Below are 17,430 nucleotides of genomic sequence, written 5' to 3'. Positions count from 1 at the left end.
AACACTCGTTGTCTTTGTCTTTTCTTGTTTTCCCTGCACTAACAGGTGAGGTAACCCCAAATGACCCCCGAGCGGTAAACGGTTCTGTCCTTGTCCTGAACTGCACGCTGTTCGATACTTCGTTGTACACGGCCCGTCAGGCATATTGGAAACATAACGGTGTGCTATTGCCCAATGAGAGCTACCGTGTGCTAAACGATAGCTTGCTTCAGTTGGTGATAGATCCTGTGCTTGTCAGCTCAGTTGGTAGATACGAATGTTATCTACCCTCTGGACTACAAGGTGGCCAGCTTCTCAAGGTCGGATGTAAGTACTTGGTCCCAGTGTGCTACCTTGTGATTGGATGGCAAATCAATCAATCAACCAATCAGTCCATCAATCAATCAATGAACCAATCAATAATGGATAATTATTAGTCAATCCAAGAATAGCCAATGATCAATCAATGAATAACAAGTCGTTTGCAATACCTTGTGAATGTATTTTCAACCAGTAAGGCCACACCAATTTAATTTCTTGGTTAACGAATTTTAAAAAAAATGCTAAATTCCAAAATCAACATAAAAAAACAGAATCTCAGAGGAAAGTCTGTACTTTGGTGCACACATTTCAGGGAGTGAACAGGGTCAGGTGCAAGTTTTCACCCCAGCCTTCTGTTTAACTTTAATGATTTTTTGTTGTTGCTAAATTAAAAACAAATCCCTTAACCAGGAAATTAAATTGGTGTGGCCTAAGCCAGCAAATGATTACAATGGTAATCAAGCAGTGATCAATGGGAATGATTGGCTGCTATTACATGTAGATGTCAATCATTCAGTCAATGTCTTCATAAACAAACAAAAAATCAAGATTAATATTGATTCATTTCTGCAAGAATCAATCAAGAAATTAACCAGTACAGTCAGTAAACAAACCAATCAATGTTAACAAAAACATTAAACTGTTCAACAAACCAATAACCAATCAATAACCGGTGCATAAATCACCCATAGTCACTTAACAAGTTAACTATCCACCTAATTGATTAACCTTTCAATTAACCAATCAAATTACAGACTAATATATCAAAGACTTGACACAAAATTGTAGACACTGACTTTATGTAGCAATTTCATATTAACCATCATCCAGAACTATTGATCACAACTATATTTTGCCATCTTTTTATCAATTATGAATGTTACGTCACTTCCATCCAACTTCTTTCCATGTGGACAACACCATGCATTTGGTGCAGAGTTGGTCAAAAGTAGCCAGTATCACAGGACTTCTGATCCATGTGAGTCAGTGTAACATTGCGGTGCAGGTACATGATGACTTCAGACATGATTTTGGTGTCAACAGTGAACGGTACCACTCAACATTGGCCATGTTGGGTGTTGCATTGACGTGTAGTTAACACAGAAATCAGATCCACTTACATGTACCAGCTGCTCAGCAATGCTACTAAGTCTCACATGATTCCTCCGTAGTGATCTGGTACACATTCTTTGCCAACCAGAACTTTTTAGCAAATTGGCTGCGCAAATCCCAGCCAGTATTGAGATGACCTTTGTTGGAACCTTGCGGTGTGACCAGTACCCGGGTGAAAGGAGTTAGATGGGGGATGGAGTCTGCCATTTTAATTGTGTCAATTTACCATCAAGTAGCTTAGTTTTGACATTCTGTAGCAGAGGTGTCCAAACAATCATGGGTCGATTCTCTGAGTGGCAGTGTTTCCTGACAAGTATATGTCTTGACATTGTTGTTTGAATTCTGTAAAGACCTCTTCTTGTAGACTTAACACTTTTATCTATAGTAAGTAAACAATTGTTTTTTTGCCAATTTATTTAAATCAAAATCTTCAAGGTGCTGTAACTGTATACTGCCCAAAGTACTTTTTTTTCATAGATAATACACAAAGTCAAAAAAATAACCTGCAACAACAACGAAATATTTGACCAAGCTATTCAGACAAAAGTTTCTCTGTGTAGTCTGGCAATGAGTGTTTGCTGGCTGCAAGAAAAAAGTAGAAAAACAGGGAACACAGAGAATCTATTGGTAAATATTGTGGTACAATTTCCACACTACATGATGACTGTAAGCTGGTTCACAGTTCCAACTGCACATTTGCAAGGTTAATGGTGATGACCCCTTAAGCTAAACAGTTCTTGTCTAGACCATGTTTCATACATGTCATCAGTCTAGACATGTTCTGTTTATCATGATCAGGGGCCTTCAATTTTGACATATTACCCACAATGCACCACACTGCACATGCTCAGTTCAAACGGTGAACCGGCTTATTGTCACTGACCCAACGACCTTTCTAGACCCCCCAGATCAGCCCAAGTTCGAGCGCTGTCAGTCAAACAATCTCAACGACTTTACGTGTTGGTGGAACCGCGGTCGCGACCCCATACTCAAAACCAACTACAACTTGACATACACCTTCAAGTAAGTAACTTTATAGATTTTCAATTTACCTTTCACTTTCAAGAACAAAAGCAAGAAATCAGTTAATGCATTACATTTTAATTTCAATAATAATTGATCTTAGCGCAACCATCCAGAAAGAAAACGTTGTAATGAAAAAGATTGTTCTTACAACACTGTTTACCTGATATTTGTAGTATGTTCAATGTTTCCCTGCCTTATGATGACATACATGTACAATCAAAAGAAAGATTCCATGTCGTATATCAATAATTAGTATGCAAATTCAGTTTTGCATATTTCTATCATCCATAGAAAATTTGTTATTATTACACTGATCGTATGACTTGCCTATTGAAGATTTTTACATATTGTTCATGACTTTGTATGATATTATATGTAAATGTTTTGTGGTATTTTACTCATTGTTTACTTTTCAAATCACTTTTCTTCCTTACTCATAATCTACATGTACATGTAGCTACTGGATTAGTATATTATGGTTCCTTGACAAATTGAAATGGATAACTGTCTGTACACTTGTCATACCTTTCATGACAATATTGATGTGCACATTACCTGTATAACTAACTTACTGCCTTTTTCCCTTCTCCATAGATTATTCATTCTACAGTAACTGATCTCTTGAAATCTTCTTCCAGACTGGTGTAAGGTGTTATCTTATAGCCGGTGGTTTTGTTCTCACTATAATTTTCCCCTGTCCCTGATAAACTGTTTCTGTAAACAGAGTAAGGTTTCAATTGAGGGAGAGACATAGCTGCAGTCATATGATAATAGTTTACAAAATGTGATACCCACTCGCAACCTTTAATTTGCAGATGAAAAGTATTGAAGGACTTTGATTAAAAGTTGGAAGTTCAGCTGTTTTCTCAGTAGCATGCTTGATACACGGTGTTAATAAGTAAGATGCGTAGGGTTACACATTTAACAAAAATTTATCCAGACGTACAAATTTACTACACTGGTCTCTTCAATTGTGGCGCTGAATGGCCAAGTGGCTATCGCTATCAAACACAAGATCAAGAAATCATGTTGGGTTAAATTCCTGACATTCCCGGCAAAATATTATGTCTTTACTCCTGATCATGACCAGCAAGGTGTAAAAATGGGCACCTGACTTTGGTTGGGGAGGTAAAAGGGGGTGGAAGGAAAAGGTTGGGTTCAGCTTTTCAATACTGTGCCCTACATGTACGTGTAGGCCTAGACACAATGGATAGCATTAACCCACTGCCCCTACGGCCTCAAAAAGGCCATGGGACTTCCTTTACCTTTACCTACATGTACACAGTCATGTACCTTTAAACTGTGACTGACTGCAGCTATGTCCGAGGGTGTGCATAATTTATCAACTTGAAGGCGGTGTCAACTATTTTCAGGGATGGTACTGGCAAGGTGTATCCCTGTCCAATGATGCCATTGGGAGAAAACTATTGCCACTTCCCATACAGTGAGACGATTGATGGTGTAATTCACTATATGACTCTCACAGCCACTAATGCTCTTGGCAGTGCTTCTGTTTTGCATGTGGTCGACCCACAGGACCAAGGTAATGCTATAAAGGGACTCAACTACTTGAGCTGTTTTTAACAGATCTGTTTCAGTGTAAGACAGTTGGGCGCAGGGCTGTCTCCAGGTCCAGATGTTCAGTTTGGTTGCCCATGTTGTTGATTTTTGTCGTTAAATCAGTAATTTTAAACTTATGAAAATATGTTTTCATTAGTTTCATATTAATGAAGTTTCAATTTTTTTCGACGAACAAGGTCAATCCCAATATTGCAAATTTTCCTGACTGGTCCTGGAGACAGCCCTGGTTGGATAGTTTTTAGGACATTAATTTTGTGATGTCATAACAAATTTCTTTCCCTATTATAATTGTAGCTATAATAACAAGAACAAAAAAGCATTGTTACAGGATTCTATTCTTCTGCAGCGTTCTCTTCTAGCACCCCTGCTGACTTAATGTGACAGTCCAGAATGTATACTTGCTCTTTCATTACCCTCATCATATACACAGACTGCACCACCTCTTGAATAGGGGTGTTCAATACACAATAAAATAGTCATGGAGAAATCCAGTTAACACTGTCTGGGCACTGTGAATTTGGAAATTCAATGTTAAGGGCCCTTTGATTTTCAAGTCTTAAGATCTAACGTTTACATGAAGTATATATTAATGTTTGCTTCCGTTGTAGATTTGGCAGCTTATACAGAAAAATAAAAGATGAAAATAATATTTTATTTCCATCAATTATCTTTCAAATTAGAAGTGACCAGATTTGACAAGCATTAATGAGTTCTGAACTGGGCGATCACATTCAATAGTAACCGTGCTGTACAACCGTGTCTTTTCTAACCTTTGATCATCCCCCCCCCCCCCCACCTCTCCTGTTTGTACTTGTTTCATAGCGATGGTAGTGGCCGACAATACTCATGTCCCGACCTGGAGGTTCCCGAAGGTTCCAGTTCTGTAGCTTGCCACTGGGGGTTCACTAGTGCTGGGCTGGAGCATAGGTTCATACTGACGGCGGGAAATGCCCTGGGCTTGGCGCAGACCTGGCCACCGACATACCTCAATCCCAGCCAGTTTGGTAAAAAAAAAAAAAAAAAATCTGCACTCAAAAAGTGATCAATGACATCAATCTCCACTAAAGGAAAATATGCATGCTGAATCTGCATGACAGCAAAATCCAACAATTCTTGATATCAAAAGAAAAATATTGATTATTTACATTCATCATATTGAAATAAGAAAAGTTTAAAGCTTTAATTTCAGATCAAGAAATTCAATCTGATGTTGACTGTCTCCCATTTGTTTTTTGTTGTTTTTGTCATCCTGGCGGAACAACTTCGTGTCTGTCTGTTGGTGCCAGGTGTCATGTTGTCTTTGATGTTTGTCATATTTCATCTCCTCCAGTGACTTATTTCTGTTTTAAGACTTGTGTTCTGTTCTATCTGACAAGAGATGCATCCATGACGTCATTCACCAAAAAAAAAGTTTCCCAGGGATTTGATTTCGTGGTAGAGAGAAAATGGAGTGTTTACGGTGATCTTAAGTTGTGTTTGAAACAATAGTCACGCAACAGTCACATGATGGAAAGACCAACTGCTATACGGATCGAGAGCCAGTCACAAACCAAAATAGCTAAGTGCATGGCCTCATGTTTCCTCGGCAAGGGGGCTATAGACATCCTGATCATGAATTTCTTTATGGTCTCTTTCGACCGTACATATAGTCATGGATTGTACAGTATCCATGACAACTTGGAATACTACTGTACTGCACGTAGTGTGCAAATCCTGCCTCGACAAATATCAAACTAGAAATATGTTGGAGTACTGTACAATGTACAATGTAGTACCTGTACAGTACTACACAATGCTTCAAATAGAGAAGGTTTAGGAGGGCAAATAATTCACAGAGATTTTAAGTTAGCCGCGTGAGTGAAGAGCTCACCGCAAAAACTGCGAAGTTAAAACCACCGCTAATATTCCTGCATTAGGCCACTCCGAGTTAATTTCTTGGTTAACACAATTTAAAAAAAATGCTACATTGGCAAATCAACATGAAAACAGAATCTCAGAGGAAGGTTTGTACTTTGGTGCACACAATTTCAGAGAGTGAACAGGGTCAGGTGCAAGTTTTCACCCCAGCCTTTTGTTTTAATGATGACCTCATGCTAAAATGTTACCAAAAAAATCTGTTAACCAAGAAATTAAATTGGTGTGGCCTTAACAGCATCATGCTGTATCTACCTTGCTATTTTTGCAAAATCAAATTAATCCCCAAGGGGCTGTATAGGTCATGGGTTTGATTCCTCCATTGAACCTGACTAGACGTTGTATCCTCGGGAAAGGCACTTTACACAACTTGCCTCACTCCACCTACGTGTAGTTGTAAAAATGGGTACGTGACTTTGGTTGGGGAGGTAAAATGTGGTGGAAGGAGGGGGATGGGCTCAGCCTTCCTATATCATGCCCTAGCTGTGGCCCACTGCCCCTACGGCCTCTGAAAGTCTGTGGAACCTTTCCCTAGGTGCTAAAGGTACCCAAACGAGGTACATGTAGCCCAGAATCTTTTGAACTCTTTCTTTCAACACTCTCACTGATAATAACTATTCCCATAGTTATTTCACTGATCTGTATTATCCTTACAGGCAGCACTAACAGATTTTTGGTCATGTCAGCTGATTTTTCTAGAACAGTACTTCTTGCCCTTGCTTTCTGTGAGGGCCAACTGAGGGTTGATGTGTTGTAAAACAATTTTTTATTAAGTATGCCATTTGCTTTCAATTTCATTATGCAAATCATCCCTAGACTAGACCAGCATTTTACACTAACATTGCAGAGATGGTCTCATGTCAAGTAAAATGACTAAGGGGTATCAATATTGCTGATAACCTAATTCTTAAATCCAGTTTTCCTTTACCATTCTCATCATAATCTTGTAAACTCTCCTAGCTACTTTTGACTTATCTCCAAGCAGATGTTAGGAGGAAGATTTGTGACGTTTTCGTAGCTGCCCGTTTTTGTGACAAACTGCCTCCCTTATATGGGAAAAAGCGACGCATGGATAGTGACGTAAAGCTGGTGTTCAATTGTGTTTGAGGGAGCGTAATAGGTGCTTTGCTTTGCTTTGCTTTAACCTCCGAAGATCTGCTTGGATATGAGCTTTTGACCACTTTTTCTGGCTTCACAGTGTAGAGAAGGAATCCCAAACTGTGAACGAATGCGAGCTTACATCGAGGAACGGGGAAACTGTGGCTTTCTTCTGCACCGACACGACAGCTGCAGACCTTTTACACAGATTTGTCATGACGGCCAAAAATGACCTGGGCACTGAAACGTCCAACCCTGTAGTCATTGATCCAGGACATTATGGTATCACACTTCAGTTTGTGCGGAGGTGTCCGTGGTAGCACACTTAAGTTTGTGTGGAGGTGGCCATGTCAACTGCAGCAGACACATATATGGCCACTAGAGTGCTTTTTTTTCTAACAGAGTTGATCCAGGACTAATTCCTCTGCATCTTCCTCTCCCACACATACTTCTTACCTTCTTCTTTAGTGTGGCAAATCCGGTGGTCCATGTATGTCCTGATCTTTCAACCGAAGACGACTTGATAATTTGTCAATGGGAAAGCACTACCAATGCAGGAAACCAACACTTATTCGAGATGAGTGCACAGAATGCACTAGGCAGATCAACGTCATCTCTTCATATAGATCCGGGGCACTATGGTACAAATTACGGTTATTGCATATGCGGGTGGCGGTAGAACGTACATAATACATTGTAGCAAATGCATACTTTAGTTGTTTCTTCATCGCAGCTTCGTGGAGCATGAAGTAGTTGTTTTTTTAGTTTGTAGATATGATCCTCTTACTCTGCCTCTCCTTTCCTTCTCCTTCTCTCTCCGTGTACCTGACTGTGTAGAGTGGGAAAAGTCAGGGTGTGTCCAGACTTGCGAGTTAAACAAAACAAGTTGATCTGCTCCTGGAACCCGTCTCATGGCCACCCGGCTATGTACGGGAACGAGCACAGGATAGTTGTGACTGCAGAAAATGGCCTGGGCAAGACTACGTCAGTACCCAAGTTTCTCGACCCAGACAAATATGGTACTAGATTCAATGCCTTTAGTCATTTGCATGGACTCGTGACAGAGCGAACGTCCACTGACATTTCACAATGCCGACTCATTTCACAACCACGGACTAACAAACCAAAGCCCATGCCCACTTCTAAAATTGACACTGTGACATCCATGCATTCTGGTTAGTGCATCATCACATCATGAGCACGTGCACTGTAAGTTTGTTCAAAAGGTTTTGAAGGGAAGAATTCCAGCATGGAGATGCACCAATGATGCACAATTATCCCTATATGCATGTTCCCAGCTCGCTGTTCATTCTTACTGAAGAATCTTTGATGTTGCGTGTTTCTAAATGTGCTCTCTGTAGTGACCTTGTGTTCCCCTGCATGTTTGTTTAGAACTGCGCAGTCCTGGCTTTTCTAATGTTTCCAACCTATTATGACATCATGATGTGTGGACAGCTTTCTTTGTAATACTATCTAGTCGACAAATTTTTTGACGCTTTGAAGGTTGTATAAATTCACGACTTTCACAGAATAATGACAATTTCGACATATTGTCAATTTGTAAATTTTTAATGTATTTGTTGGTTTGGCTGAATAGATGTACATAATTATGTATGATAATAATTATCATACAGCCAATGTAGCCGAAATTAAAGCTTCACTTGGACATGGTAGGGTTTCAGACTTTTGGTACTGAAAGAAAAGACCTTGCCTACCATGAAAAGACCAGAATTTGATTTTTTTTTAAATGTATTAAAATTATCTCATCTGCAGATGTCAATCATAAATGAAGTTTGGGCAATCAACTGTTACATTTAGCCAAATCATACAAATCATCTATATGAAAGAAGTGTTGTCATCAACAGACTGATATCATTTATACGAGGCTTAGTTCAGAAAGGTCTGCACATTGTGATGAAACAGCTGTATCATGTTAACTTCCTTGCTTACTTCTTCTGACTTACCACTGAAACTGAAGCTGCTCTTTTGTATTTACTGACAATTTTCTAGCAATAGACTGATGTGTAATAATCATTAATGAACGAAGAACAAATCTTAATATATTATTTTTTATAATATTAGTTTTAGTTTTGTTTTTTAATACTTTTGATTGGAGTTGCTATCTTGATTTTATTTTATTAAATTTGTTGCTAATTTGCTAACAATGACTTGACTTGTGATTATTAATATTGCTTGGAAGTTTATAGAAAATATCTTATGTTGATCAAATGTATACAATGTCAATCATAATGTGATTATCAGAAAAATATGCTTAATTTGAATAAGTCGTATTGTCGTATGTAAAAGAAAAAGTTTCCATTGGCAATTACAAGTTTAAAGACATTTTGAAATATAACTTTGATTAATGGATCTAAAGTAAATGTAACTACAACAAAATTCCTTGAACTACATTTGTAGCGTCTCAATTTCAAATGATGCCATGCAGAAACATGCCATGCCATGCATAACAAAACACTCTTTTTTGAAATGTTTTGTCGTTTGACTGACTTAAGTTTCAGGATGATAAATTTTTGATTTTCTTGTTTAAGAGAAAAAGATAATCTTCATATCTTGACTGATAAGGACTCGTAAACAGAGATATGACAGCATGTGCTGGTAGTCCAGTGCACTTATTATTTTTTCCTACTTGCAGTGAAACCTGGGAATGTACTGGGTGTTCAAGCCTCAAATGTTGGGGCGGATGCACTCACTGTCAGCTGGAGTCACCCACAGGGCCTCGAACCATCACACTTCACCTTGTTCTACCAAGTCAGGTACTGGTCAGAATGGGACCAAACTTACAAGGTAAGCATGAGTTGAGTATGGTTAACCTAAATTTGAATGATGCAACTTGACAAATGTTCTATAGAATCAGAACATGGTACCCGTACTCATGCCATGGGTTTGATCCTCCGGCCAGTTCATATCATAAAAGCACTCAGCTTTAATGGGAAAGAGTATGGAAGTTGAACACACACCAGACTGTAATGGTTGTTTAACGCACACCACTACCAGTGAACTAGCCCCCTGGTAATGGTTATTTAACACACACCCCACTATCAGTGTACTAGCCCCTGCTGTAGTGGTTCTCTGGCAGAAGGGGGTTGAAAAGGACATGGTGCCACCCTATGCAGCATCAGTTACAGGAAGGACTTTAATACCTCTGTTCATGATATATATATTTTTAAGTTATTTTGCTTTTGCAATTCCAAAATATGATCGATAGATCATTGACAGCTAGAAAGTTTCACTTTCCCAAGTGACACCTGCAAACTATGCCCCCATATACCCAGATGTACAATGTCATGACCCTGAGCCAACAGCATCAACAGCTGTTTCGTGAACCCACCTCCAAGAGGTGACTTGGAACAAGTGGACTTGAGGCCATTTGAATCAGACTTGGAGCGTTCATGCTCACAAAATTAATCCATCTTTGCTGCCAAATCTAATTAATTTGGCCTGATTTCATCATGCATGTGGCCTGAGTGAGTGTAGCTCACCAGTTCTTCTGTTTCTCTAGGAGAAAAATGCCAGCACTGACAGGTCTCTGCAGCTGCCGGACTTGAACCCCTTCACGGAGTACACTGTCTGTGTGCGCTCCCATCCCATGGAATTTCAGACCACACAGCCCACTCCACAGAAGTTCAACGGCTTCTGGAGCGACTGTGCTCCCAACATCACTGTGAAGACAAGTGAAGCAGGTGACTTTTTTAAACAAGATTCTGTAAGATTTCTAGACCAATATACACGTATGTATGACTTGTCATGTACCTGTATGTTAGCATATTTTGGTCTCCGGCAAATGTTACAAAGTAACATAGAATAAATGCTTACATGTATAAGCCCCAAATAGGTAGCCAAGGACAATCATGATTCATGCAATAATGAACGAAAGTTATGAATGTCCATTTTGCTGGCATTTTGCTATGTTGGCAGTCTCGTTAAATTGATTTCAATTATTATTTGTGTAACACATAGTACATACAATGTACCTTTAAGGCTTAGCGCATAATATGGAAATGCTACACCTATCCCTCTCTCTTTCTCTCTCCCTCTCACATATCATCATGTATGATATTTGTTCCTATAGCTCCCTCTGGACAAGTTGAGGCCTGGCTGCTTGTAACAAAGGACGACAGAGACCAAAGAAATGTCAAGGTCTTGTGGAAGGTGAGTCTAAGTGCTTCACAGTACATTATGTACATTATGTACAAGGACATCTTTTACTTATGATTGTGGATTTTGATGATCTGATCTTTTGTTGTGTATCAGATGTCTCCATTTTCCTCAGATTCAGCGTCCAAACCACATCGAAGGAGGCAGGAATAATTCTGTACATGTAGTCACCCTGACTTGCAGATGGTACTGGTTATCGCACATTCACAAAATATATCTGTATTAGACAAGTACAATTACAAAAAACAAAAACGCAGAGAACCGACCAATACACGCATTGTTACTTGGAACCAGGGAATAATTCTGCTGGAATACAGTCTTGCTGGAGTCGCTGCGTAGCACAGATACAACTATGCATGTATGAGTTGATGCAGAACTGAAATGATGAACACTGTTTTTCTTTCATTTTGCAGCCTCTACCTCCGTGGGACCGCCATAGCGAAGGAACCGACTACATCGTCACTTATCTGCCGCGGTCGGACGACGGAACGATCGTACAGTCTGAGAGGAAGACTTTCGTTTTCAACAACCAGGTAACGGACAGTGGGGAGACGCTGCCAAGCGAACTATTCCAGGATGAGAGAACGTACGAGATCCGTATTTCGGCCAACAACAGCCTTGGAAGCACTTCCGCTACTACGATGACTGTACTGAAGTACCAGGACAGTAAGTATATGGACAATGGGCTAAAAATAACCTAGTATATTCATCATTGGAGAGGCATCTGTGTTTTTACATGATTTTTTCCATAGGTTAGTATTATGCACTTAGGTTACTGTTTACAATAATTGTACTATAAAGTAAAGTAACATCTAACAATTCCAAGATGTACATTGTATTGCATAGTTTGCTACACCCGAGTTCTTTAATTATACTCATCATGTTGTGTTTTTCCCCATGCAGCTCCCAGTGCTCCGACGGACCTGAGCTCTGTGGTCTTGGACAACGATACAATTCAGTTGTCATGGCAACCCCTGTCCCCGACCCGCAGGGAAACTCAACTGGGCGGTTATATCGTTTTCTGGCGGGAGTGGGTGGAGGTACTCAGTTTGTACCAGTGGGTGGAGAAAGGTTGGGCTCACGTCGATAGCTCGCAGTCGACGTTTGAGGTCACAGGACTGCTCGTCACCAAACCAACCAGGTTCAAGTTCGGCGTGTCGGCTAAAACGGCGGGTGGATTCAGTACACCAGTGTACATCGACAACTACACAAGAATAGACGGTACGTTTGATTGAGTCAAAGGAACTAATATACGCAATGTGATTCAGACTTCTATGGAACAAAAAGACTGCTTGCATCATGGGAGGTTAACTCCATTTCCCCTATAATCCCAAGGGCAAAACACTAGATATACAATGTACTTTTAAATGTGTGTACATTAAGCACAAAGTAAATTGTTAGGACACTTTTGAATGTTAGCGAATATTGTATACATATGCAGTAGGTGTAATGCAAGCAGCTTTTATAATCTGCAGAATAAAGACTGTAAAGAAGTTTCGTACAACACATCATGCTTGTTTTAGGTGAGAGACTGAATTCCATTTGGTCATTTCAACACTGAAGCAAATTGCTTATAAGCAATGCTGTGTACTAGTTACGGCATGCCTCAACTCCAATGTCAATATATGGCTGGAAAATAATACTTTTTTGATTGTACATTTCATGACGCATGTCTTGATTGTGGTCAGCTTTCATTGGTTTAATTACATTTGGAATCTGATGATATTATCTCATAGCTTTACAAAGTTAAGACAGTAATTTATGGATTGACAAAGTGCTAATGTCATCTTTTACCTACATGTACATCCCCCAAAAGTCATACCACCAAAAAAACAACACTCAACCTTCTCTTACTCTACTACTTGGCAGAACCCCAAGGCTCTGTGGAGGATGTGGAGGTGACCCCTGCAGGCCCCAGCAGCCTGGGTGTCACCTGGAAGCCCCACCCTCTTCAGTGGCGGAACGGCCTGCTGCTGGGCTACAGGATCCGCTACTGCCAGGTGGCCAGCTGTGCTGGTGGGTACTTAATGCCTTTCCTTTACTCAGGTAGAGGCCAAGCCGAAATCGTCTGTATTTCTGCACTACAGTTTCACAATGTTCTGGCAGAGGGAGCAGTGTAGTTTTTTTATGTTGTACTAGAGAGAGCACTGTTTCTCTATGTTCAGGCAGCGAGAGCAGTATACATTTCTTAGATGTAGTAGTCCACTGATGTCCTGCCAATATATGGAGCAGTGCAGTTTCTCTATGTTCTGCCAGAGGGAGCTGTGCAGTTTCACAATGTTTCGCCAGCAGGGTGCAGTGCAGTTCTCTATGTATAAATTTCACCAACACTCAGGAAGCAGTGCAGCTGCTGTAGTTTAATGTTCTGCCATATATAAAGGTGAAGTCTGCCATCTCTGATTGCCTTGTTTTTTACGCCTTTCATAGATTTAGTTTATCAAAGCTCTTCTTTTAGAAGCTGTCACCAAACGCAAAGTCACCAAAGTCTTCCATTTCTTACTTTCATGCATATGAAATCGGTTGGTATGAGGATAGCCAAGGAGGCTTTTTAGAATTTTCTTTAGAAAGATGAGAGGAATTAGGAGTTAGGCAAGAACTCCAGACATAGAGAATCAATTTAAAACAGAATGTTTATTTTATTTTAGATTACAAGAAAAGAAACATAAAGCATGTTGTTTGCTTACATTTGTAGCAACAGTATTGGGATTCTGTACCTTTAGTAAACCATAACTGTTTTATTCCTTTCCACAGATCCAGACCAGTGCTCAGAAACCAGAGAGGTCAGTGCCCTAGGGGAAGATACCACTTCCCACCAGCTGGGGGGGTTGCAGCCCTACACCTCGTACCGTGTCCAAGTGGAAGCCTTTAACACGGAGGGCAGCAGTGATCTGAGCGATCCTCCAGTGTGCACGCATACAGAGGAAGCAGGTAAGACAGGTTGTCTTTTATAATTAGTGGACCAACATTTTCATTTACATATATAAGATACATGTAATGTACATCTGCATGCACTGTGATATGGCTTTGGAAGTTACTTCGTTCATGGCTACAGTATGTGACAGTACTGAGCTTGCATCCTTTTTACAAGTTTTTGCATATCAAAAAGCACAAAATTCATGGAGCCATTACTTATGCATAAGAGTGAAGTTTCAAGGGTTTTTCATGTAGATACAGTGTGTATATTGTAGTGGTACACTAAACAATGTACATGTAAGTGTGAAATGCAGCTTCCCTATGGCAGCTTATTATGTTTTCAGCTAAACACTCTGGGTCACCCCAATACTGATCTTGACGAGTGTGTTTGGCTCTTTTTACGTTTGACACCTGTGGATGATACCTCATGCTCTCCCATGCATGAGCCTGTCAGTTTTTTGTGCCCATCTACATGTAAAAGAATGAATGCAACCTTGCTTTATTCCAGCTGTAACAGTTTTGTTGAATTAAATATAGAATTCAACAATGGCCGGATGGCCAGAGGGCCAGGACTGAGGCTGATGTAAAATACACCATATTGTCATGCCCACCCAAAAACACATACAGCACATTTCAATACGAAATGTGCCAGAAGTTGAGAGAGTTTTGTGTCCTGGAACGAAAAAAATTGTAGCAACATCGATTCCAACCTCCAAACCCAGTACTCGGATTTCTGACAGTTGCGCATCTGGCACCTCGGAATGCATGCTATTCTATGGAAGCCCATGACTTGTGATAGATAAAAGTAGAATAACCAAAGATGTCACCTGGTCCGGAACACCCATATCAAAGTTAACGTTTTTATGGCCCAGATATAATCATATTGAATTATTGTCTCTTTGCAGCTCCTTCGGACGCTCCCACAAACTTGACCTTCGTCCTCTCGAAACCTAATCTGGCCGCCCTCGACTGGATCCCTCCAGTCACCCCGAATGGAGTCATCACAAATTACAACGCTAAGGTCAACGGGGACTTACGAGAACTGAGTGTCACCCTGCCTCCAGTGACCCTGTCCGTCCGCGGCGACACAAGCTACAACATCAGTGTTCAGGCTTGTACGGCGGAGTGTGGACCTCTCAGTGCACCCGTCAGCTTTAGGACCCCCATTGGAGGTGAGTTCCAGCAGATACATACATGTAGAGCGTGGAGGTCAGCAAATTCTAGATTTGCCGGAGTATGGAGTGTATTTTTCACCTGAAAGTTAACGGACACATTAAATGAGGCTCGGTGACCTACATGTACAAGCATTATTCAGTTGATCTATAACGATCACTAAATGATTGAGAAGACACCGGCTAAAAATGTCATTTTAGGCTCGCAGACACGTGGGGTGAACTGATTCTTCCAGCTCTGTGACGCTGACTGTGTCATTAATGTGTTTGTACGTCTGCCTAACAGGTTGCCTTTTTGTTGGTTGGTTTATGAATGGGCGATTGTAACAGAAACTGTTGGATTTCAAAACCTTTTGATACACGAATTTGGTTTTTTGTACAGAAAAATGTACATTTACTGCTTTCCTACATGTATATCACTATCTTTTCATTCTTTACTTTTAATGCTAGTCCTCGATGACAATGATTACCATTACAAACATTAATCTGCCGGTTTAGATAATTGCAATGAACCAACTTAGGCGGCCTGGCCAACTTACAAAATGTCATACACTAACCCTTTCTATGATTATATTTTTGAGAGTATTGTTTGAAGTTATCAAGACTAGTGGTATTTGAATGTCGACAAGAATCATACTATCATGGTTCTGATTTTTTCTCCTTGCAGCCCCTGGTCCCCCTCCTATTCCTCAAAAGCAGAAATCAAGCGACTCGTCAATTGTGCTACAGCTGTCTGCGCCCAACATTAGCAACGGTCCCATCCACCGTTACGTCGTCTTCTACAGTCCACAAAACTCCACTGCCGGGGTTCAGAACATGACGGTCGGCGCAGATGAAGACACTGTGGAGGTGACAATCGAGAACTGCGCCGGGCCCGTGATGTACAACTTCTGGGTTCGGGCCGTCAACGTAGATACTAACGGGAAATGGCTGATAGGAGAGAAGAGCCCTGTGTTAGAGCATCAGATGTGCGGTAAGAATTATAGGCACATGTTTAGACGGAAGAGTTTTTCTCCTGGCACAAGGCTTCTGCATCTATAATTGTGCATGTAACAGAATCCACACCATGCTTTAACATATTAGTGATTACGTTTTTATACCATTATTGATTATATATTATCATGATAAGTATTCATTGAACATAAATGTTCATATGAAACCTACAAAGGTTTAGATATAGAATTTCAGAATTCATCTATCTCAAAGCAATGGTCTTATTTGATTCGGTTAGACCCTTGTACATGTAGTGCAGTGGCACATAGGGCAGCAAGTTTCCTTGATGTTTCAGTAGCAGGGTATAATTACAGGGCCCTATAATGTGCTTGGGGCCCGTCCTTGAACACGGGACCTCCATTTTAGATCCCTTCGAGATGTCCTGAGAAGCCCAGGATTGAACCGGGGTCTCTCAGTATAGCGACTTCTTATTGGAACTACATGTAGGAGCTTAACAGTGAGGCTGATAACAGTTGAGCTCTGGAGACATACCTACTATAATTATGAATGAATTTATTGACACATGTTATTTATTTCACACTTGTTTCTTCCTTTTCCAGGTGGAATTACAGCAGGTAAATTGGAATTCATTTGACAATTTTCTACTTAAAACTGCCTAATATACGATTAGTGCTGATCTTATCATTCAGGCATGTAGTTGCAGTCTTGTTTGATATATGTGGGGTTTTTTTGTGCATTGTTTAGTCTGTAAACTGCCTAGCTACATGTATTAGCTATCACACCAGTTTTGAATGTTGACCAGACTGATATATGGTTGATTCACTCACACTCGCCCTACTCTGATGAATTCTTTATCCTGCTAGAGGTGTGACTCTCCGCAAACACAGACTTTCTGGCCGAAAATGTAGCAATGTTGCAACTGTACTGTAGAAGTTATTATGTATGCCATATGCATTCCTTACATTCAGATTTTCTTGCTGTTGTTTTTCTCTTTAGGTGCTTCTGTGCCGGTAACAATTATTGTCATTGTGGCAGCATTGGTGGTGACGTTGTTGTCTGTTGGATGTCTTTTCAAGAAGAACAAAGACAGGTACGTATACAATTGTGCCCCGTAGAATCTGAATATTTTAACCTTGTGACTTAAAGATGACCAGTGTTACATAGCAATGCACATGTATACGTA

General features: G+C 40.3%; 2 protein-coding genes across 9 annotated transcripts in view; one reads left to right on the top strand and one right to left on the bottom strand.

The window, feature by feature from the left end:
• The window catches only part of LOC136437096 (interleukin-6 receptor subunit beta-like), a 237,385-nt gene that overhangs the window by 166,976 nt on the left and 52,979 nt on the right, over nt 1-17,430 (bottom strand). The gene's annotated exons all lie outside the window — the stretch shown is intronic.
• Nucleotides 1-17,430, top strand: part of LOC136437095 (protein sidekick-2-like) — a 36,050-nt gene that overhangs the window by 11,741 nt on the left and 6,879 nt on the right. For 2 of the 8 annotated variants that reach the window (XM_066431564.1, XM_066431559.1), the window contains exons 4-16: nt 2,313-2,436; nt 7,870-8,051; nt 9,686-9,837; nt 10,553-10,733; nt 11,123-11,202; nt 11,622-11,874; nt 12,112-12,429; nt 13,078-13,224; nt 13,960-14,136; nt 15,027-15,293; nt 15,961-16,266; nt 16,847-16,861; nt 17,244-17,337. In XM_066431564.1, the coding sequence (XP_066287661.1) occupies nt 2,313-2,436; nt 7,870-8,051; nt 9,686-9,837; nt 10,553-10,733; nt 11,123-11,202; nt 11,622-11,874; nt 12,112-12,429; nt 13,078-13,224; nt 13,960-14,136; nt 15,027-15,293; nt 15,961-16,266; nt 16,847-16,861; nt 17,244-17,337 (2,296 nt within the window). Of the gene's footprint in view, nt 1-45; nt 307-2,312; nt 2,437-3,812; nt 3,983-4,842; nt 5,025-7,132; nt 7,315-7,500; nt 7,674-7,869; nt 8,052-9,685; nt 9,838-10,552; nt 10,734-11,122; nt 11,203-11,621; nt 11,875-12,111; nt 12,430-13,077; nt 13,225-13,959; nt 14,137-15,026; nt 15,294-15,960; nt 16,267-16,846; nt 16,862-17,243; nt 17,338-17,430 lie in introns of those variants that run through there. The other 6 variants (XM_066431566.1, XM_066431563.1, XM_066431562.1 and 3 more) reach the window with 6 other exon arrangements.

This window comes from Branchiostoma lanceolatum, chromosome 6, assembly GCF_035083965.1.
Source record: "Branchiostoma lanceolatum isolate klBraLanc5 chromosome 6, klBraLanc5.hap2, whole genome shotgun sequence".
NCBI classification, from domain to species: domain Eukaryota; kingdom Metazoa; phylum Chordata; class Leptocardii; order Amphioxiformes; family Branchiostomatidae; genus Branchiostoma; species Branchiostoma lanceolatum.
This window is presented reverse-complemented; position numbering and strand designations above follow the sequence as displayed.